The sequence below is a fragment of the Spermophilus citellus genome (genome assembly GCF_964194105.1).
Source record: "Spermophilus citellus genome assembly, chromosome: 6".
Classification (NCBI taxonomy): domain Eukaryota; kingdom Metazoa; phylum Chordata; class Mammalia; order Rodentia; family Sciuridae; genus Spermophilus; species Spermophilus citellus.
In genome coordinates this window covers 23,363,088-23,387,436 of record NC_138187.1, presented here as the reverse complement: position 1 = coordinate 23,387,436, position 24,349 = coordinate 23,363,088, and the positions used below count along the sequence as shown (strand labels likewise).

Genomic DNA, 24,349 nt, shown 5'->3' with positions numbered 1-24,349 from the left:
TTGTAAAATTAGTGCACTGTAGTTACATATAAAATCAGAATGCACTGTGACATATTCATACATGCACACAGCATAATCTGTCAATTTCAACCCCTAGTTCTTCCCCTTTCCTTCCCTTCTCCCTGCCACTGGTCCCTTGCTTCTATTCTACTGTCCTCCCTTCTGTTTCAGGAGATCCCCTTTTCTCTCTCCAGCTTCCACATATGAGAGAAAACATGCAGCCCTTGGCTTCGGGAATCACTTGTTTCACTTAGGCCAACGTTCTCTAGTTCTATCCATTTACCAGCTAATGCCATGATTTCATTTACTTTAGGCTGAGTAAAACTCCATTGGGTATATATACATTTTCTTTATCTATTCATCTGTTGATGGACATCGAGCTGGTTCCATAGCTTGGCTACTGTGAACTGTGCTACTCTAAATACTGATGTGACTGTACCGATAGGGCATGCTGATTTAATGGTGGAACAGCTGGGTCATATGGTGGATCCACTCCTGGCTTTTTTAAAAAAATATTTATTTTTTTAGCTTTAGGTGGACACAATATCTTTATTTTATTTTTATGTGGTGCTGAGGTTCGAACCCAGTGCCTCATGCATGCCAGGCGAGCACGCTACTACTTGAGCCATATCCCCAGCCCCATCCACTCCCCTGGCTTTTTGAGGAACCTCCCGAGTGGCTTTCCAAAGTAGTTGTGCTAATTTGCAGTCCCCTTAAAGGTGTACAAGTGTAACATCCCTCCCAATCCTTGGGGCTAGAGACTTTAAATCACCAATGGCCAATTAACAAGCCAATCAAGCTACGTCTATAAAAACCCTTATAAACAAGGCAAGATGTAGTGACACACCTGTATTCCCAAAACTCAGGAAGCTGAGCCAGGAGGATCACAAGTTCAAGGCCAGTCGAGCAAGACCAGGTCTTAAAAAAAATTTTTTTTTTTTTAAGGTTTGGGGATAGAGTGCCTAGCATGTGCAAAGCCCTGGGTTCAATTCCCAGTATCTCAAAAAAGAAAAGGTGCCTTAAATGACAAAATTCAGGCAGATTCCAGGCTGGTGAACACACCAATGTGCAAGAAAAATGGTACTCCTGGAATAGAGACCCTGCCATGACCTTGCCCTATGCAAATCTTCCTTTGGTGGTTTCTGAGTTGTATCCTTTATACTAAACTGGCAAACAGAAGTGTTTTCCCAAGATTCGTGAGTCATTATAACAAACGATTAAATCTGAGGAAGAAGGCTGTAGGGACCACTCTCTGCCTCCTATCTGTTAGGTGAGAAATACAAGTACAACCCTCACCAGGTGGGTACTGGTGCTAAAGTGGGGCAGTCTTGTGAGACTGACCCCTTAATCTGTGGAGTCCATGCTAATTCTGGGTAGTTAGTTCAAAGAACAGGATCAAACTGTCGGATACCAACTGACGTCAGAGAATTAAAGACACCACATATTTGGTGTCAGAAAGAAACAAAACAACAAAAAACCTCTTAGTCCTACCTAGGCAACGAAGATTTATGTTCCAAATACAACTGTCCCTCCATAGGCACAGGTCCTTAATCCTCAGAGAGAAAGCAGTTGGGGGCGGTGATGACTGAAGTAGATGCCCACTGACTTCTTTCTCTTGTAGTTATTCCTTAAACAATACAGTAACGACCATTTTCAAGTCACTTACATTCTGTTAGGTTTTATAAATAAGCTAGAGATGATGTACATATACAGGAGGATATTCCTAGGTTACATGCAAACACCATGCCATTCTATCTAAGGTCCTTGAACACCGGCAGGTTGGGGTACACCCAAGAGGGTGTGGAATCCAGCCCCTGGGTGCCAAGGAAGAAGTGGACATTTTATGTCATATGTTATAAAAGGTGGTTTTACAAGATAGACAACACTCAGAATAAAAAAGGAAAATGCAACCAAGCAGAGTTACTGAAGACAGAACTGAAAACAATCAAGAATTAAACTGGTTCCAAATTCAGCACTGGGACTCACGAGCTGCCTGGGTTTCATCAGCCTGAAGGCCCTGGTCCTGAGAGCAGCCACCCTGAGAGGGCACTGTGACTCCCTCCCTCCCTGTAGGAAGGTCACAGCTCTGTTCCTTTTAAGTTTCATTCTGAAGTAATCTCAATGCCTATGTGCACTATTTTTTCCAAACCCTTTCAGACTAGATTTCCATAAAACATGATCTCTATCTCTTAGGAGCATATTTCCTAACAAGAATATTCTTCACTACAGTATACTTACTACTGTCATAACTATACTGTAGTTAAGAATATTAACTACAGGGGCTGGGGATGTGGCTCAAGCGGTAGTGCGCTCGCCTGGCGTGTGTGTGGCCTGGGTTTGATCCTCAGCACGACATACACACAAGGATGTTGTGTCCGCCGAAAACTAAAAAATAAGTATTAAAAAAATTCTCTCTCTCTCTCTCCCCTTTCTCTAAAAAAAAAATAAAATAAAAAGAATATTAACTACATAACTACAGCATAATTATCAAATTCAGGGAAAAGTCACATTCATTTAAAATCCATGCTCCAGGTTTGTTGACTGTTCTGAAAACAAGTCTTGGGCTTTTTTCTCTCTGACATAGGATCCAATTCAAAGACACAGGTTGCACTTGGTGCTTACGCCTGAAGATGTTCCTTGGAAATGTTCCCCAACTTTCTTATCAGTTTTTTTTTTTAAGATGGACACAATACTTTTATTTATTTATTTTTATGTGGTGCTGAGGATTGAACCCAGTACCTCACAAAGGCAAGGCAAGCACTTTACCACTGAGCCACAACTCCACCCCTTCTTTTCAGTTTTTTATAATGTGACATTCTTTAAGAGGACAGGCCAGTTATTTCATCAAATGCCCTCGATGTGGGTCTCTCTGCTGCTTCTCCACAGCTGTGATCAGGTTACAGATTTTCAGCTTGTGTATTTTGTAAGGGTTGTGCTGGTCTTGAGTGTCCACCTGGAGGAACATGAGGCCCATCCTCCCCAGTTTCACAGTCACTGCTTCTCTATTTGGAATTAATGAACACCTGGTGAGGAGTTCATCTGAGACCATGCTCCAAAACTCCTCTTCGGCAAACCCCCACACCCTCGGACAGCACCTCTGTGGACGTTCGCCTAGACCGCGCTTCTGATGACTTTCCTATGCAGCTACTTTTCTACTTTATTTGTGGAATAGACTTGCAGGTTATTAACTTATTCACTGAATTTGCTCTGTTTCTTGTCCTGAATTATTTTGATGCTCAAACTATACCAGGTCTGGTCAGTGGGCAGTAAGCATGCTTTCAAGCTAACTTTTGACGGGTTCCCAAAGTTCTTCCCGGATCCAGCTCTAGGTGAGTCATTTCTCCAAGAAGCCCTGGCACACCCTACTGAAAAACAGCATTTAGAATCTAAGGTCTCAGTGGATAGACTGATATTTCAATTTTTTAAAAAAGAAAAGATATTCCTCCTACAGCATTGTCTTTAGATCAGGCCTTCTGGATTCTGCTCAGGGACTACATTCATGTGAGCTAAAAAAAAAAAAAAAAAAAAAAAGGGCATCTGAAACTTCTAAGCAAGCACCCTGACATGGCAGCCTATCTGACTCCTGCACAAGCTTAGTTCACGCACCAGATACTGGGGATTGACCAGCCACGAGTAGACTTGACCCTTGAGGGCCACTTTCTCTGAAGAGGGCTCAACTCTGACAAGATAATAAAATACTCTTCAAACCCCTCAGAAGGGTATTTCTGCTCTGTCTACAACCAAACTCTGAGGGCAGGAATGTTGATTTCTAGTCCTGACTCAGTAAGCTGAAGTTGCACTTGGCTTAGGCTAGCCCTCCCCACACACATGGACAGACAACCCATCAGGCTAAAACAGGAAGCTCACCTATCAAACTCGCATAATCTGTGAAACAAGGACCCAAGAGCATCCTATGTTTTTCTTCTTGCTAAGGCTAAACCCAGAGGTGTGCTACCACTGAGTCACATCCCCAGTAGCCCCCAACCCTTGTAGGAGACAGGGTCTCACTAAATTGCAGGCTAACCTCCAGCTTGCAATTCTCCTGTCTTGGCTGGGATTACAGATGTGCACCACCATGCCTAGCAGTGTTCTTTTTACTAACAAAGAATTTACCATCAGAAAATTCTACATACAAAAACAAAGCAGAAAAACTGATGAGCTAAAAATCTAAAAGTACAAATCTAACATACAAAAAGAAAAGAAAAAATTAAGAAACTCCCAGCCTGTGAGTAGCAGTGCTTTCCTAGAGAGGCTAGAAAGGCATGGACATAAACTGACAGGTAAAGAGCTAGCCCAGAGGATTCCCAGCCATCACTCCCTGATAGTCAAGAAGTCTGTTAACACTGCCACTAGGGTTACAGAATACCTTCATGATAATGAAATAAGACAAGACCAAGCATATTAAAGAAGGAACATGGATCAGGCATGGTGGTCCATGTCTGCAATCCTAGCAGCTCAGAAGGCTGAGGCAGGAGGATCACAAGTTCAAAGCAAACCTCAGCAACTTAGTGAGGCCCTAAGCAACTCTACCAAAAATAAAAAGGCAGGGCTAGGGATAGAGCTCAGTTGGTACAGTGCTTGCCTCACATGCACAAGGCTCTGGGTTCAATCCCCAGAACCACCAAAAAATAAAAATAATAAATAAAAAGGGCTGGATGTGTGGCTTAGTGCTTAAACGTCTCTGGTTCAATCACTGGTGAAAGAAATGGATGGTGGGGAGGAACGGAGGAAGGAAAGAAGACAAGCAAAATGGACAGGATTCCCTGTAGCAGATGTGTGCCAATGGCCAGAACTGCCATCACCACCCCCCAGGTAACAAGACAGGAGCACTCCTGCTGATGAATACATTCATCGCTGCAGAAACCCTCCCTTTTATAAACAAAGACAGAAAACATTCTTGGAAGAAAGAAGAAAGAGACTAAAGCTATTCGCATAAAAGCTTCCTGGAATCATTTCTCTCAGAAGTACAGGCTCTGTGTTGAATCATGAATCTTCTTTCCATAGAATAATTCACCGTATTCAGAGGTTTTCCTTTTTTAATTAAAAAAAAAAAAAAGGGGCTGGGATTGTGGCTCAGTGGTAGAGTACTCACCTAGCATGTGCGAGGCCGTGGGTTTGATCCTCAGAACCACATAAAAATAAATAAAGATATTGTATCCAACTAGAACTAAAAATAAATAAATAAATATTTCAAGAGTGTGTATGTATATATTGGCATTGAGAAGTGAACCCAGAAGCTTAACGACTGAGCCACATCTTTATATATTTTATTCTGAGACAGGGTCTTGCTAAGTTGCTCAGGGCCTCTCTAAATGACTGAGGCTGAATTTGAACTTGCAATGCTCCCACCTCAGCCTCCAAAGGTGCTGGGATTACAGGCATGCACCACTGTGCCCTTTGTTCACAGGCTTTTAGGGCATGATTTTTTTAAAAAAAAAAAAACCTCCAAGGAGAATTGTTGAGAGCCACAGCGGAAGGGGCCCCAGCAAACTTCCAGCTGCCAGCTGATGATTGGCTCACAGAGGCCCCAGCAAACTTCTAGCTGCCAACTGATTTGCTCCTCTGCGGTGATGCTCATTGGGCTGTTTCCCTGCCCTTTCAGACCACTGAGCTGCTCATTGGGGGACTTTTTTGGCTCCGCCCATGCAACCCAGCCAATCGGCCTCAAGAGCAGGAGGAGTGGGGGAGGTTGAGAGGCTTGTGGGAAGCCGGTGGTGGCAGTTGGGCTCTAAGGGTTTTTCCTGAGGAGCTGTGTGGTGCAGTGTGTGTGTTCTAAAAATAAAGTTCGTTTCTTTTGACAAGTGGCTCCTGAATTGTGCCCAGCCAGACTGTGGCAGAGAATCAGGAAAAATGTTTGACTATTATGTACTAAAGTAAAAGGAATCTCATTTAATGTATATACACGTATGTGTATGTTTAAAATTTTTTGTTTGTATATGTGTGAATGAACAGACTGGGTTTCTAAGATACATACATGTTTGAGGTAAAGGGATATGATGGGAAAAACTTGAACCAGGAGTTAGGATATCTAAGTTTTGATATACCAATTCATTATACGACCTTGTTAAATTAGTCTTCAGGGACTTTCATAATGCCATTTGTAAAAAGAGGCAGTTTGAGCAAATGATTTTATGACTTTTTTTCACTATTTTGTCTGTTGTAATTAATACATGCCATTTCACTATATGTCATAAATTTATAAAGTTAACGAGACTTTCCCACAGCAGGAAACAGAATTTAAGTTAAAAACGAGGGAATGGCTTTGGTTGATGCCCTTGAACTTCTTTTTTTTTTTTTTTTTTTTTAGAGAGAGAGAGAGAGAGAGAGAGAGAGAGAGAATTTTTAATATTTATTTATTTTTTAGTTCTCGGCGGACACAACATCTTTGTTGGTATGTGGTGCTGAGGATCGAACCCGGGCCGCACGCATGCCAGGCGAGCGTGCTACCGCTTGAGCCACATCTCCAGCCCCCCTTGAACTTCTTAACACCAGATTATTCCAAAAGAAAAACAACCTGCATTTTAAAATAGCTAACACATATTGGAGACTTAGTGTGTCAGGCTCTGTGCTAAGCTCTTACACATCGACTCACTTAATCCTCATCACATGCTCTGATAAGTATTATTTGTCCCTCAGCACAATTAGGGCTCAGAGAGATTAGTCTGCCTAAGGTCACACAGCTAGAACTTGGCAAAGCCAGATGAACACCAAGAGTGACTCCAAAGCCCACACTTTTAACCACCCGACTACACCTTCTGCAAATAAATAAATAAGCCATGAGCCAGACGCACTCTTACTAACCTGTAGCAGGTACTGATTATTTCCCTTCTTACCAACTAGAGAGAAAACTGCTACAACTGGCAGCCAACCAGGAAACAACTCCATGTTAATCATGTGAACAAAAAGATTAAAGCTGCACATTTCTTTGTGGGTATTTATTGCTGTTTGAGACAGGACCTGCTGTTGCAGAGACCTTGAACTTGCGTCCACCTGCCTCAGCCTCAGCAAGATCTGCATTTCTGGCTACAGGCCACCTTTCCCTTTGATAAAGAAAGCAGCAACACCCCTCACATCTGGAAGGCCAGCAAAGGCCCTAGGGGTGCTATTCTTTCATCACCCTACCTTTAGGAAGACCAAGTACTCGGGGTGGCACTGGGGAACCAAGAGGGAGTGCTGAGAGAACAACTCCTCTGCAAGCCTCAGTGCTGATTCCTGGTCTCTCACCATTTCAAATGTACTGGGACCTCGATCACTCACATCCAGGGTTCAAGACTGGGCCCTAGCAACAGACTCTCCTGTTTCACACTAGGCCACTTCAACTAGTCTACTCCCTGGCAGAACAAATGTGATTTTATAAACATCCTCTTGTTGGTTAGACAGCATAAGAAGTAGGATAGGCCGGGGCAGTGATGCACACGTGTAATCCCAGTAGCTCGGGAGGCTGAGGCAGGAGGATCTCGAGTTCAAAGCCAGCCTCAGCAACTTAGTGAGATCTTGTCTCTAAATAAAAAATAAAAAGGGCTAGGGATGTGGCTCAATGGTTAAGTACCCATGGGTTTAATCCCTAGTGTCAAAAAGGAAAAAAAGTAAGATGAATACAGACATCTATATATAAATCAATACACGAGAAAACACCTGACATGCGTTACTTTCATGTACCCTAAGGGCCGAAAGTGAGCCTTTTCCTATTTGTTCCTCATGTCTTTCCTTGAGATATAAGCTATCCCTCAGAGAAGCTCTTGGAGAGAGCCTCTCTCAGATGAATTTGGAGCCTTAAAACAGCCATTTCTAATAAGCTATGGACACCAAGGCATGATATCAAGGAAAACAAACAAGGATCCAACAAATAAAGACACAGAAAGTGTTAACTACCTAAGAGATGTCCCCTGGAGGGAGAGGGTTTTACAAACAGAACTCCACATTTCAACCCCTGTTCTCCTGCGGCATAAAGAAGTATCTCTGAACACTGCGTCTTCTGGGCAGAGAAAGGACTACTTTCACATACAGTCTGACCTTCAAATGTAACTTTGGTTTCAAATCTGGGCTCGGATTCTCAAAAGCTTATAAAAAACAGAAAGCTGAGCCCACACACATCACAGATCCACTCTGCATATCCCTCAGATACAGAAGAAAGAAAGCATCAGAAAATTACCCTTTTTTGATCCAACTCTTGAAGAAGCACTGAAGAATTTCTTCACTGTGGTAACCTTGCGGGTCTTCTCATTGGTCTTCTTCTCTTCAAATTTGGAAAACGTGAGGGACGGGGCCCCCTGGCTGCTCTGACTGCTGGCAAAGGCCTCTTCCTCCTCCCGCTGGAGTCTGAAATTCAAGAGAGGGTTACGGATGTTGTATTCTCCAATTTTCCTCATATCTGTAGGTCATCACTCAACTAATCAAGGAGGATCCAGACACTTTGTAACACAGGCTACACAAACAGTCCTTCTGAGGTCAGTCCTTCTGAGGTCAGTCCTTCTGAGGTCTCCGGTGGAAGGCTACAGCACAAAACTGTTCTATACACGTCTACAAACTCCAGATGGGACCTCCTCTCTGGGTGGTGTTCATTCAGCGACTGCATTAGGGTCCCGTGAAACAAAGCCTGGTCCTTTCCCCTAATGAGTTCAAGACTGGAACAGAGGAAGAAGTAAGTGCATCACTGCCATGGAATGGCATGCTTCCTAAACTAGAGCGAAGCCGCAAGGGCCACAAGAACCCAAGACAGGACAACTAAAGACACTGCAGGCATCTGAGGAGGCTAAACCATGGGACATTTGGGGCAGGTTCTGAAGGATGAGAGGAGGCCATGGAGGACACTCCGAGAGGCCCATGTGGCTTGTTTCAGAGTGAGTTCAGAAGGCTATTTTCTGGGTTCATTATGTGGCAGAGAACCGTGAAAGACTATAAACCCAAAAGTTATTATCAGTTATTATCAGAAAGAAATGCAGGTACCCCAGTTTAACTTGAGAGGCAGAGAAATTAGAGACAGAGACAATATATTAAGAGGGTATTACAGCTGGCCATGGTGCTACATGTCTATAATATCAGCAACCTGGGAGACTCAGGCAGGAGAAGCAAGAGGATCACAAGTTCGAGGCCAGTCTGCCAACTTAGCAAGACCCTGTCTCATAATAAAAATAAAGAGAGCTAGGCCTGTAGCTCAGTGGTAAAGTGCCCCTGGATTCAGTCCCAAGTGAGGCCTCTTCCTCAAAAAAGCCAGGTGTGGTGGCAACACATCTAGAATCACAGTTACTCAGGAGGCAAGAGGGTCACAAGTTTGAGGCTATGTTGGGCGAGAACCCGTCTCAAAAAAAATTATGAATATGTCAAAAGGAACCCATAAAAACATTAGAAAAAAACATATTACAAAGGTTTAAGTGAAAGAAAATAAAGGTCTGGAAAATAGGAGTTCAAAAGATAAAATTCGAAAAAGACTTTTCTGGGCTAGAGCATATAGAACCTGTTCAAGCAGCTGCAGGCGGCAAGGGCAGCCCAGGAGAGGTCAAGGAGGACTTCCGAGCTGCCTGGATAAGGATCCACCCAGGAAGGTCGGGAGGAGCTAGAGAGGGAAGAGAAGAGCAACGGCTCTGGCGAGGGGTCAGCTGCATCTGAAGACCTCTGTGCTGCAGGACAGTGGTTCTCAGTGTAGGTCCCCAGACAGCGGTGTCAGTGTCACCAGGACCCTGGAGACTGGCACTTTCCAGTGCCCTCCTCCTGTCATCAGTCTCCAGAGGGGTCTGGCCAGTACTGCCTCCTCTAGCCCTCTCAAAGACCCTGACGCCAGTGTAAGTCTAGGGAACATAGCTCAGGAAATCTCAAGCCAGGTCACAACTGCGTGCAGTCAAGAAACAGAAATGGCAGTCACAGGTGGAAGGTGTCCTAGGACAGAAGAGGAACTCGTCTTTTTCTGAGACAGAAGCCAACTTAAAGACATTAGTGTGTTTTAAGGTAGAAAGGGGGAAATCTGGGGAGATTCATACCCAGTGGCCTCTACTTTCCCTGTGAAATGGGATCAGATCCCAAGAGCTCCAGTTCAGCAGGAAGCCCAAAGTGACCATGAATGTTCTGCATCTCTGCTTTTTCTCTGACCACAGCCACTGGGAGCAGGAGGTGCTGTATTCTTCTTGTTCACCAGAAGCCAATATCGCAGCTGCTTAACAAGACTGGTTGTCAGTTTGGTTGGACCTTCTTCCGTGGAGATGGTTTTACAGTTTCCAGGATGCTCTGGCATGGGATTAACATCCTTTAAGCCTTTTTATCTTTTTCTTTTTGGGTACTAGGGATTTAACCCAGAGGTGCTTAAGCACTGAGCCATAACCCAGTTCATTTTTGAGACAGGGTCTCACTGACTTGCTCAGGCCCTCACTAAGTTGATAAGCCCGGCCTCGAACTTGCAGTCCTCCTGCCTCAGCCTCCTGAACCATTGGGATTATAGGTGTGCACCACTACAGCCAGCTAAAGTTTTTTCTTCCTTTTTTGGAGACAGGGTCTGGCTACATTGCCCAGGTTGATGCCTACCCCGGATCCTGAGCAGTGGATTGCAGGCCTGGGCCGCTGTGCCTGCTCAATGACAGCTCATCAGCTATTCCACCTTTTATCTTTCACCATCACCATATTTTTAGACAATACCAACTACCTGAGACTAACAAACCCCACCTAAGGAAAAGCCTGATTCCCACAAGGCAAGGCCCATGTGCACACATTGAGAAGTCTGTTGCCACGCCACACTGGATGCACCAGAAGAGGGAGGGAAGGAAGGATGCTCAGGGCATGCCCTGTGCGAGGGTGTCCAGGTGAAAACCATGCCCCCCAAGACAAAACAGTCACAAGTGAACACCGACACAAAGTGTGTTCAACATCAGCTGAGAAAAAGAAGGGAAAAGTACCCTTTCTCCCACCATCATGCTGACTTGCTGACATAGCTCAAAACAAGAGAGAAATGCTATCTGGACAATGACAGGACTTGGTACCCACTTCTGTCCCCATTAACCCACCCTGGGTGGCATCCTACCGTTCAGCCAGCTCCCAATCCTCCTGGATCTGCTTCTGCCGGGCTCGGTGGTACTCCTCCCTCCAGCACTTGGAGCAGAAGCCCTGCCAGGCAGGGTTGCCGTAATAGCCACATCCCTTCTTGCACAGGAGTTCCGACTGGTCCACATGAATTCCTCGGCGCTCCGACTTGAGGCTCATCTTCTTCCTGCCAACCATGGAATAAATGAGAAAGTGTAAAGAGGAATTCATGGTCATCCTATAACTAAAAGCATTTATGAATGTGGGTGAGTCCATGATCTTCAAGCTATATGGGAAGGAAGAAGGGAAGGAGGGAAAAGAGGAAAGAAGAAAGGGATTGGGGAAAAAAGAAAAGTTAAATACAGCAAATTCCCAAACATATGATCTCATTCCCCACCCAAAGTATAAAGAACACTTTAGGACTAGATTAAAGACCTAAACCTAAGACCAGAAACTATAGAACTCCTGGAAGAAAATACAGGGAAATCCACCTGAAACTGGACGTGGTAATGCTTTCTTACACAAGACACCAAAAGCAAAACAGACAAGAGAGACTGTGTCCAAAACTTTTGGCTGGGTGCAGTGTATAATTCCAGCAGCTCAGGAAACTGAGGCAAGAGGATCGCCAAGTTCAAGGCCAGCCTCAGCGACCTAGCAAGGCCCTAAGCAACTTAGTGAGACCCTGTCTCAAAATAAAACATTAAAAAAGGACTGGTGATGTGGCTCAGTGGTTAAGCACCTCTGGGGTCAAGCCTCATTATCAGAACAAAAAAAAAGTGGGGGGGGGGGACTTCTGCACGCCAAAGAAAACTATAAACAAGTAAAAAGGTAACTTAGAGCTGGGAGGAGGAGAGGTCTGCAAGGCAGGTGTCTGACAAGGGATTAAGCTGTCTCCCACAGCTCCATAACCAACCAAACACCAGATCTTAAAATGGGCAAAGGAGCCAAATAAAAAGTTCTCCAAAGACAGAAATGGTCCAACAAACCTAAGTTACCATCACTAAGCATTGGTGACACCTCACACCTCACCTTTTAGGACAAACACCCTCAACAGCCCTCAGGAGACCAGTGTGGTGAGAATGTGGAGAAATGGCGTGCGTGTGCACTGCTGGGGAATTCCAAGTGCAAGGCCTCTGCAGAAAACAGCGGGTCCTTCCTCAGAACACGGAGGCCAGGCTGGGCGCAGGGGCAAGCACCTGAGCCCAGCTACTTGGCAGGCTGCGGGAGGAGGACACCTGCGCCCAGGCGGTTGTGGCCAGGCTGGGCAACACAGCAAGACCCAGCTCTGAAGACCACCAGGCAGCTCAGCAATCCCGCTCCCAGGCTATCTGGAAGACCCCAGGAGCTGCAGGAGGCTCATGCCCACAGCAGTCAGGAGCAGCAGCACCTGGGGGACACCAGGTGACAGAACACACAGGGCAGCACCACGCAGCCCAGGAGGAGACCTCGCCCTGTGCCAGAGCTGGGCGAACCTGGAGGGTGTAGTGCTAAATCAAGTGACCGGTACAAAGGCCACCCACATATGTGAGGTCTCAGAGAGCGCAGCGGTGGCTGCAGGCTGGGAGGCGGCAAGGCAAGGCGGGCACTCAGTCCTGCTGCAGGAAGGGTTCAGAGACCTGCATCACGGGGTGCGTGCGGCATGAGCCACATTGCAGGTGGAAACCCAGTGAGAGGGAATCTCACTGTTCTTCACAAGAAAAACCCACTGCAAATGATCATTTAAAGGAAAGAACTGATAGATCACGTCAGCTGCTAACGAAAGAAATTTGTATGCTTCAACTCTGAGGGACAAAGCACAGTCCCCCCCCCCTTCCCCCCACCCCGCACCTACTGACAGCACCCTTGGCACAGCATGCCACCTAGTGCGGGACAACCTCCTGTCACTCCTCAGCGTGAACGCTGCCTGGCTGAAGTCGCCCAGCACACCAGAGAAGAGCGTGAGTTAAAAAGAAGGCAGCCTCGGGTGAGTACTAGAGCCCACTCTGGCCACCTCTCACCACATGCCCAGGATGGTGGCAGCAGTTACTCACTGACCCTCACAAAAGCCAAGGTAGGCATTATCGCCATATCATCAGCTGAGAGACTGAGGCTATGAGAAATTTTCAGAAGTACACAGACGCTACCAACAACAAGCAGGAGGGAAGGTTCAGACCCAGATAAGATTGCAAATTCCTGTGCTATACCATCCGTTTGTCCAAACTCACGTCCCTGGGCACAAACTTCAATTACACCCCAAACAAATCCTGCACATTAGGGCCTCAGCCTAGAATTTCTCCCACAAATTTCTTCAGTTTTTTTCCAAGAACACATTTCAGTTTGTTAGAAAAAACTGTTTCTCTATCTTCCACAGGCTTAGGTGAAAGGCACCCTGGGGGGCTCTCACTCGCAGCCTGGTATGGAGCTGAACACCAAAGTGTGCTCTGGATGGCACATGGGAACAAGCCTGCTTCGCTCTCAGCCTTCCCATGGATGACCAACAAGCTTCCCTTTAGGATCTGACACAGATCTTGGGGCTGATGGTTATAAAGGTAGAAAGTTGTTTGGATGATACAGAAAAAAAAATTAAAAATGTACCTTGAATTGATGATGAAACCAGGGAAATTTTTAGTTATGATTTTCCTTATTAGACTGTCAACAAAATAATCTGGGTTTTGCAAAGATAATCCCCCACTCCATCCCTCCCTTTTTTTGGTACCAGGGATTGAACCCAGGGTGCTTTACCACTGAGCCACGTCCCCAGCCCTTTTTACATTTTATTTTGAAACAGAGTCTTGCTGGGTTGCTTATGGCCTCACTAAGTTGCTGAGGCAGTCTTTGAACTCACAATCCTCCTGCCTCAGCCTCCCTAGTAGCTGGGATTACAAGCATGTGCCATGTGCCTAGCTACTATTTCCCAATAGTAGGTTATAACATAACCTACATAACACATAGCACTCTCCTCCTTTGGGAATCAACTGGATCTTACCAATGCTGTTTTATTGATTCATTTTATCAGTCCCTATTTTTTTTCTTGCTGTTACCATGCGAGCAGTATCGGGGGAGTGAGCAGGGACCACTGAAGAATTCCTAAAGATGGGGGCTATTTTTCCTCCTCAGACACATAGGAAGAAATAAAACTGATCTTCAGAAAGAAGGAGAAATAGTTGTAGGAAACCTACTTGTGTCATGTACTTAAAAAAACAAAAAACGAAGGAAACAGCATTCCCATTTTGAAGTTGAGGAAACAAAGCTTATGGGGTCAGGTGCTCATCTAGGATCACTCGTGCTGGGGTTATAATTTGAAATCTGAAGTTCCAAATGCAGTGCTTTTCCCTACCCCACCATGTTCTGACTTGTTTGTGCGGAGCCTCACACTTGCGTGGTGAACTGCTCCCCAACTCCCGTTCCCACCGAGACCCTGTGGCCGTCCCTTTCCCTGCACTAACAGGTGCAAGTGGAGCTCCAGAGCCCAGCTCCACCAGCGCTCCGGCTCCCTCACCTCGCACCGACCCTGCACACAGCAGAGTCGCCTGCTGGCCCTGACCCTGCTCTCCCAAGCTCAAGGTCACAGGCAGGCAGAAAAGACCCTGAGGTCACTTCGACCTCAGGAGAACAGCACTTGGGGGCTGAGGAAGACCTTGAAGAGCCTGAACTGAACCCTGGCAGGTCTTGGAGAGGTGACGTAAGTGACAGGACATCCTGACAGGAAGGACATCTTTCACATAGAGCTCAGAGACAGGAAAGCCAAGTGGAACACGAGTGATGTGGCCTAAGCAGGAGGTGAACAGAGGGTCAACAGTGCAGCCGGACTGCGGGCTTCCAAACCCAGGCTGAAGAGCCTGGACCTACTGTCTCCCGCAAAGAGGAAAGCATGAGGATCGCTCTATTTTAAGACATGAACCTCAAGAGACAGATGCTGAAACATAAATCTTGAATGTCTCCAAGGGCCCATGGGCCTGTGGCACTACTGGGAGGTGGCAAAACCTTCAGTTGGTAGAGACTGGGGGAAGGACTGAGGTCATTAGGAGTGTGCCTTTGAAGTCTGCCTCTGGGACCCTGGCTGCCCCCCTTTGTTGCTCCCGGCAGCCACACCCTCCTGCCAGCATGTACTACCTTGCCACAGGCCAGCTGACCCTGAACTGAAAACATCCAAACCTGTGAGCCCAAATAAACCTTTCCTTCTTACAAGCTATCTGTCTGGGGCATTCTGTCACAGTGATGGGACGCTAACTACACATGGAGTTCATCTTCCAGCATGATGAAGTGAGGACCAAGAAGCCTCTTCTCCGAGACAACTGTGAAGATGAGTCAAATGCCCTCTGCTCATGACTTGTGTGTGAGCCCAGGAATGCACTCAAACTTGAGGCCCTCAGCCCATTTTTCCTGGGCTCTTCCTCATCTCCTCTGTGTACATACAGCTCTGCTTGTCACACTGGAAGCCTTCCTGGCTAGAGATGTTTGAGCACAAGTTCAATGTTTGTCTGCACAAACAACAAACACTGGCTACACATTAAGGTATTCAGACTCAGGGGTGATCTCGAGAAGAAACAGGCATCAAATGAATAGGGGAGAAAACTGAACACGGACATCAGTGCCTATAGAGACAGAGGCAGAGATAGAGAGAGACAGAGAGAGAGAGAGAGAGAGAGAGAGAGAGAGAGAGAGAGAGAGAGAGAGATAGATTTCACAGACTTACACCAGCTAGAAAATCTGTAGGGTTTGCTCAAAAGCAAAAAGGAGATGAACTGGGGATAAAGACCAAGTTTCACCAGGGGCTGGTGTTGTGGCTCAGTGGTAGAGCGCTTGCCTAGTATGCCCTAGGTTCGATCCTCAGCACCACATAAAAATAAAGGCATTGCATCCATCTAAAAAAAAAAAAAAAAAAAAAAGTTTCACCAGACCTTGATGAGACACCAATTTCCTCTCCAGAATCACTGAATCAACTAAAAAATAGGGAGTAGGGTTGGAGAGAGCCTCCAAGTCTGGTTCAAAGCATGAGAAAGCCAAGTCCAAACATTCAGAGAAAATAAGGAGAGCTTTCCATTTTATTATCAGTCCCCCTCGTGAGCCACAGAGCCACACAGTCCTGTGGCGTGTCTTCTGCAGGTGAGTGGCTGCTGCAGGAGCCTAGCCCTGGGGAAGGAGAACATGGATTTTCACATACTATCTTTCCACTGCTTAGGCCCAGAAGTGCAGACAGATGCAGAGGTTCATGGAAGAGTGGGATAATTAAATTCAAAGTTTTATGGACAGAGGGGGAAAAAAGATGAGCCCATAGGGAGTTAAAAAGTACACGAGTGGGCTGGGGCTGGGGCTGAGTGGCAGAGCGCTTGCCAGCACATGTGAGGCACTGGGCTGGATCCTCAGAACCACATACAAAAATAAGCAAATAAAATGAAGGCATGCAGTCCATCTACAGCTACAAAAACAGTTAAAAAAAAAAAAAGTACATGAGAAACTGCAGAGACAAAGAACTCAAGAAAGCAATTTCTGGGCTCAGCCCTAAGCTACTTTATGGATCTGATGCTATTCAGTATCAAAGACTTCAAAACTGGAAGTCATACCACGCAGAAAGATCTCAGACCAGCACATGTATGAACTAGATGGAAACAGCACTGCAGGGTTTTAGAGCCACGATCCACAGAGCTTACCTCCCAAACCTGACAGCAAAACAACACTTGATATACCTAGCCTAGTTCTCTCATTAGATCAGAAGCCAGCTTGTCACAAGTTATGAAGGATTCATTTCTGTTTTCTGTAAAAATATTAGGATGTCTGTATGGCCTGGCCATTAGTTGATGTTGTAAAGCTGATTGAAATGCCTGCCCGTGCCCTGAACTCACCCATGTCCGGTTTTCCCTGACCAGATAACAACCCTTTCCTAAACCTTAGTGACGCCTCATAAATTCTGGCCTTCCCTGGCTGGATAACGACCCTCTCTGAGTCTCTAAGATCTCCATAAATTCTGATGCCGGGGCCAGCAAAAATGTAAACTTGTGTTATGCTCCTCAGAGTGTTGTTATCTGTAACCCCCTTTTGTGTAACTTTTTGGGCTATAAAACTGGGCTGCAAAGAAGCCTCGCCGCTGTCCTTGGCTCCCACGATTTTGATGGGCAAGGCAGCCCGGCCAGTTGAAATAATAAGCCTGCTTTAATTTGATTTTAATTGGAGTCAGTGGTCTTTTCTTGCGTCATGGTCTAACACACTCTCCTGCTATATGAATGACGCTGCCAAGAAAAATGAAGACAGGGTACAAATTGGAAGAAAAGTCACAGATCTGACAAAGAACTTCCATATTCAGAACATGTTAAAAAACAACAACAACAAACCTAGGCTGAGGGTGCAAGTCACTGGTAGGGCTTGCCTAGCATGTGGAGGCTCTGGATTCCATCCCCAGCACCACCAAAAGGAAAAAACCCTCAAACTCCAATTATAAGAAAACAAGCCACTAAATTTAAAAATGAGCAAAAAAGACTTAAATAGACACTTTACCAAATAAATACACGTGTTGGTTTCCTTCCTGCTGCATTTCTGTGAGAGAGGCCTTTGTACAGAGCTTCTCCTCCAGCCTCCCTACAAGACCCAGGCATCTCCTTCCAGGGCAGAGGGCACTTGCTCGCAGCACAGCAAATGCAGGGTCTTCAGGCCAGAGTCTGGGGGTCCGTCTGCCCTGCACTATGAGATGGGGGTTCCCTAAGGCTGTGTAGCTGTGACACTGCCCACATGGGTCTGTACACAGAAGCTGGTTCTGAGGTCCTGTGGGTGATAAAGCCCTCTGTCCCTGACCAGCAGTCTCTCCCAGCATCTCGACACTGGCAGGCCAACCCTTTCCTGGTAAGCAGGGATAAACTCCAGCCCTTCCTTGTTCTTTACAATATGGGTGGCAGATACTCAACATTATGAGTGATCAGAGAAATAAATTAAACCCATCATGGGGCTGGGGAGTGGTAGAGCCCTCACCCAGCAAGTGTAAGGCCCTAAGTCCGGTACACAGAACACAAAAAATAATTTAAAAAGTAAAAATCAAGGTCTCACTCACACCTATTAGAATGGCTAAAACAAAAAATACTGACAATACTGAGTGGTGACACAGATAAAGAGCTACTAGAACTTTCACACATTCCTAGTGGAGGTAAAATATTATAGCTACTATGGAAAACATGCACTTATCATAAGACTAAGCAATCCCATTACTATTTCCTCAAGAAAATAAATAAAAGTAAAATTTTGTGCATAAATGTTTATAGTAGCATTATTTATGATCACAAAAAAATAGAAGAAACCAAAATATCCTTCAATGGATAAACTGTGAACATCCATACAATAGAATGCTGCTCATAAAATGAAGAACAACAATGCACTCAACAATTTGAAAGAATCTCAAGGCTTTACACTGAGACTTGGACTGCTATAACAAACACCACTAACTGGGAGCTCATAACTAACTGAACTTACTTCTATAGTAGAAGCCAGGAAGGCCGAGGTCACGATGCTGCACTGCACATTCACTGTCTGCTCACTGAAGGAGCTTCTGGCTGTGCCTCTGCATAGCAGACAGGACACCATCTACCTCTTAGGGGTCTCACAAAGGTAACCTAATTCTGAGGATTTGGCCCCTGAGAACTAATTCTCTCTCAAAGACCTCCTACTATCACTTTGAGGATTAGGACTCTGAATGTTTTCTCTAATTTAAGGATACTGATTCATAATAGCGGGGCATGGGAGGATTAGATCAACTCTAGATAGGGCAAAGGGGTAAAGGAGAGGGAGGAGGGAGGGAGGGAGGGGGCCTGGGGGTAGGAGAGACACTGTAATGAGATGGACATCATTACCCGAAGTACATGTAGAAGCCACGAACGGTGTGACTCTACTCTGTGTACAACCATAGATATGAAAAAGTGTGCTCTATATGTGTAATGTGAATTGTAATGCATTCTGCTGTCATATATAACAAATTAAGGGACTGGAGTTATGGCTCAGCGGTAGAGCGCTCACCTCGCACCTGCAAGACCTTGGGTTCAATCCTCAGCACCATAAATAAATAAATGAATAATAAATAAAGATATTGTGTACAACTACAAAAAAATTATTTTTAATTAAAATTTTAAAAATGAAAAAAATTCAGACCACAGCAGCCAGTTTTAAAAATTTATATACTGATGGACTTGGTGGCACTTGCTTATAATTCCAGAGACTCGGAGGCTGAGGCAGGAGGATCACAAGTTCAAGGACCATCTCAACAACTTAGCAAGAACCTCAGCAATTTAGTGAGACTGTCTCAAAAATTAATTAATTAAAAAAGGAACTGAGGATGTGACTCAGTGGTAGAGCTCCCCTGGGTTCAATCTCTTCTACTAAAAAGAAAAACAGTCTGCATACTTTACAACTCCATTTAGGAACTAAGATCGGAGGAAGATGTGACTAATCTGTACAAAAAGTCTTCTGGGATGATGGAACTGTTCTGTATCTATCGTGGAGGTGTTTACATAAATCTGTACTTTAAAATTGATAAGACTGAACTGTGGTGGTAGCTCAGTGGAAGAGCACTTGCTTAGTATGTGTGAGGCACCAGGTTCAATTCTTGGCACCGTATATAAGTAAATAAAATAAAGGTCCACTCACAACTAAAACAATATTTTTAAAAAGAACATTCTTTAAAAATTGACAGACTGTATATGTCCCCCAAATCAATTTTATACTATAATTTTTTAAAAACCTTGGCTGGTTATTTCTGGATTGGGGAGATGTATCGAACAAGAAACAGGGATGCTGATTAATAAGCAACTGTAACCAAGAGAGGTAATACAATTAGGCATGGAAATGGAGGAATGGTAACCCACTCTGGAGGTAGGATCTGTAAATTAGCTAATGAGACATGGCAGAGCAAAGGAGTTTTTTTTGTTTTGTTTTGTTTTGTTTTTTTTGGTACTGGGGATTGAACTCACAGGCTCTCAAAGAGTTGCTTAACACCTCACTTTTGCTGAGGCTGGCTTTAAACTCATGATCCTCCTGCTTCAGCCTCCCAAGACGCTGGGATTACAGGCATGGGCCAATGTGCCCGGCACAACGGAGAACTTTAGGGAGAACTTTTTCTAGATTTTATTTGAACAGTTTTATTGATAACAGTTCTACTGATATATGCATGCTCTATACAATGCACCAGTGATTTTCCCCTCACACTTTTTATCAGTGTATTACAAATGTACACAGTGGTGAGATTTGTTGCTACATATTCATACACATGCACAATTTAATAATATAATTTGGCCAATAACATTCCCCAGTATTTCTCCTTTCCTTCCCTCTGTTCTACTGATCTCCCTTCAATTTTCACAAGATTTTCCCACACACCTTTCTTTTCCTTTCATTAGGGGGAATATTCAAGTTTACAAATACTTGGGAGGTTAAAGCTCTCCAAGGATAGGATTTAGACCTAACACACAAGCCACATATAGATTAAGTTGAGGCAGAAAGAAAGAAAATGGAATAGAGAACTAGGTTAAGCTGAAGAAACTTAAAAGACCATTTACTTAGTCAGGTATGGTGGTTGGTAGAGGTCTATAATCCCAGGTACTCTGGAGGCTAAGAGAGGAGAATGGCAAGTTAGAGGTCAGCCTGAGCAACATAGAGAGACCCTTGTCTCACAGTAAATATAAATTAAAAGGAATGGGTATGTAGCTCAGGGCTAGAGCTCTTGCCTAGCATGCACAAGGCCCTGGATTCATGAACCTCAAAAAAAAAAAAAAAATCCACTTTATCCTATATGATAACTGATGAAGACACTGACACTGAAAAGTCATGGCTTATCCAACCCCCAACGTAGTAAGTTGCAGAGATATCACTAAAACTTAAACTTAGGATACTAAGTCTTCAGTTCCATCAAAGCATTTTGAAAGTCTGAGCAAATCTCACCGCTGTCATCCTGTGGTCCCATTTTTCCCTTCCAAAAAGAATGGGCAGAGGTAGTATCTACTTTTCCCTTATACCATTAAGTTTTAAATTTTAGGCTGGGGTTGTAGCTCACTGGTAGAGCACTTGCCTAACACGTGTGAGGCACTGGATTCGATCTTCAGCACTGCATGTAAAAAAAGATCCATTGACAACTTTAAAAAGTTACCTTTAAAAAAAAAAGTTTTAAATTTTATACTACATATACCATGGCACAGGTCTATGTCACTAAAATGGACACATCTGGGGGAATCTGCTTAGCACATGTGCCAACAACCTCCCTTTTACCAGGAAACTGTTCTCTAATCTGCAAAGATAAGCCACCAGCAGGCATGTCTGTGTGAGGCACCCAGCCCGAACTTCAGGGCCACAGCTTAATACAACAGAAGTGGACACTTGAGTCAAACTAGGGTAGTTACTCCCTTGGAGTTTTAGTAGTGTGACTAAGTGGCAGCTATTCTTCTGAGTGATGGGAGTGTTGTATAGTATGACTGTCTTCCACCAAACAACTGAGTAACAGTACAGCTGGTCTGCAGAGTGAAGAGACATATGCCAAGAAACAGAAAAAAAAAAAAAAAAAAATGGCAGAAGGAAACAACTTTGCAGGCCCTGAGTGGTTTCAATCCCTAGTTCTGAACCCCTACCATTTCATTTTTTCTTAAGCTAGTTCCAGTAGAGTCTATTATCTGTACTAAAAGGCATAACCTCTAATAAAAGTGGACTTGAGCTTCCCCAGTGGAAAGTGCATAAGCCCTGGGTGCCTCCACTGGGGAAGATTGTGAATCTCGTGATGGGCACCCTCCAGACTGCTCAGTGTACACTGCTCATTGTCGGTCCTTTGAATCCTCTCGCTGCAACAAACCACAGCCAGGAACCCAGGAACGGAAGAATCTGTGAGAACTTCAATCTGGGCAACAACACCATAGGGTATGAAGGCAAAAGGGGTCTTTGCAGTATTGAAACAGTTCTGTATCTTGACAATGGTGGTAGTTACAGAATCTGCATGTGAAAAAATGTGCAAGAAACTATACATCCATTGCACAAGGTTCAACTTCTAGGTTTTGGTACTGTATTACAGTTATGTAAGATTTGATCCCTAGGGGGAAACTAGGTCAAAGAGTACACAGGAACTCTCTCTGATCTTTGCAACTTCCAATGAATCTGCAATTATCCTAAACTTGCAAGTTTTTTTTTAATCCCACTAAAAACTTTTTTTTTTTTTTTAAATAAAGGGGGCTGGGGATATAGCTCAGTTGGTACAGTGCTTGCCTCACATGTACAAGGCCCTGGATTCAATCCCCAGCACCACGATAGATAGATAGATAGATAGATAGATAGATAGATAGATAGATAGATAGATAGACAGACAGATGGTAGATACCAATATTTGGACCAGTGATCATACCACTCAATCACTCTGTTGCTTCAAAGTATGGAAAACAAAGAGAGCAAGGCTACCAGCAAAAGTGCAGGCCATCGTTTGAAAGGCTATGCAGTGGTGGTGTCAGCTCAGCTGTGGTGGGAAAGAGCAGACAGTCAGGACACCCAGCTCAGAGCTGATACACAGCATACCCACTTCTTCAAAAAGAAACATGGTATTGCTTCTGTCTTTGACCAAGTCAAGTCAGAGAAAAAACACTGGGATCAACCAGATGAGTCAACTTCATTTTCTGGGCAGGTAGATCTAGTCAGAGGATCACAATCCAGAGTAAACTACTAATATTGCTGCTTCCAAAAAGGAGGCCAGAGAGGCCACATCCAGTTCCAGTTTGGCACACTCTCCAATAGACAGGCTTTGATTAAAAAACAAAAACAAAAACAAAAGAAGCAGTGGGTTTCTGTAGCTTCCCACCGTCCTTCCTTCCAGGTGAGTCCTGCTTCCTGTTCCAGGGCTCACTACCAGATGGTCAGTCATTCCTCTGGGTAGTTCATTTGGATTTTACAGAAAACATCCAATCAACTCTAGCAACATGATAAATCATCCATTGATCTCAGTTAAGAAATGAAAAAAAGTTTTTTCCTTAAATTTATTTTTTTCCAGTTATATAAGTAAAAAATGACACTATTAAAAAAAAACCTGAGAAATACAGAAAATTTGAAAAGACAATCACTGTTAACACTGGTCCCCATGTTGTTGCAGTGTTTGCTTATCCTTCCACAAATGTCTGTGCACTAACTTACTACTACATGGCAGCAGCTGGGACACACACACACAGGTTTCAATCCTTGTGAGCTTGCTGTCCAGTACTGGGGATATGACTCTAGAAGGCCAGAAAAAAGAAACACTATTAAAAATTAGCAAAGAGGAGCTAATTTTAAAATTGCTAAATGTCATGAATTCATGTTTATGAGAAATATACTACATGTGTACATGAAATCTATGGGATTTTTTAAATAGTCAGATAGCAAGTGAGAATATATAAAGAGATCTCATTCACTAGCATCTATAAACACCCAAGAATTAATTAATTAATTTTTCGATACCAGGGATTTAACCAGGAGTGCTTTTACCACTGAGCCTCATTCCCAGCTCTCCCCCCCCCACACACACACACCCTCCATTTTGATACAAGGCCTTGCTAAGTTGCTGAGGCTGGCTTTGAATTTGGGATCCTCCTGTCTCAGTCTCCAGAGCTGCTGGGATTAAAGGCATGTGCCACTTCATGCAGCCCCAAGAAATATAAGGAAATTTTGTGCTCTACATTAAAAATATTGATATAAAGAAGATTTGAATAAATGGTAAGATATACCGTAATAGTCTGAAAAAACTGTTATAAAAAAATGACAAATCCAAAATGTACAGTACTACAAATGACAATAAAAATGAAAATCCCACAGACTTTTTGGAACTTGACAAAATGACTCCATGTTTCATCAGCAATAAAAACAGATTAAAGAAATTTTCTCAGTTAATTTTATTTTCTGAATTTTTAATTTTCTTTCTCTTTTTTAATTTTTTTATTTGTTTTAATTAGATACACATGACAGTACAATGATCTTGACATATCATACATTTGAATCAGATGGAGTATAATTTCTCATTTTTCTGAGTGTACAGGTTGCAGAATCACAGAATCAATGTCTATTTTATTCTGCTGTCCTTCCTTTCCCCCCTTCTCCTCCCCTCCCATCACTTCTCTCTACCCAATCTAATATGATACACTTCTTTTTTTCCCCTCACATCGTTCATACATGTATTCTGTATAACGATGAGGGTCTCCTTCCATCTTCGGTGCAATTCCCCTTCTCCCTCCCTTTCCCTCCCACCTCTCTTCCTTATTTAGTGGTAATCTTCTTCTCGTGCTCTTCCTCTCTACCCCTGAATTTTTATTTTCTGCAAACTAGTTAAATAGTGCGAACTAAGGAACAGACCTGGAAAATCACTACTGGACAGATTACCCCAAAATGAATCCTAATG

General features: G+C 44.1%; 1 protein-coding gene across 3 annotated transcripts in view; it reads right to left on the bottom strand.

The window, feature by feature from the left end:
* RABGEF1 (RAB guanine nucleotide exchange factor 1) overlaps window positions 1-24,349 on the bottom strand; it is a 60,629-nt gene that overhangs the window by 24,452 nt on the left and 11,828 nt on the right. For 2 of the 3 annotated variants that reach the window (XM_081296925.1, XM_081296927.1), the window contains exons 2-3: window positions 11,006-11,191; window positions 8,153-8,319 (exon numbers count right to left, since the gene is read on the bottom strand). In XM_081296925.1, the coding sequence (XP_081153051.1) occupies window positions 8,153-8,319; window positions 11,006-11,184 (346 nt within the window). In that variant the 5' untranslated portion in view covers window positions 11,185-11,191. Of the gene's footprint in view, window positions 1-8,152; window positions 8,320-11,005; window positions 11,192-18,438; window positions 18,533-24,349 lie in introns of those variants that run through there. The other variant, XM_081296926.1, reaches the window with a different exon arrangement.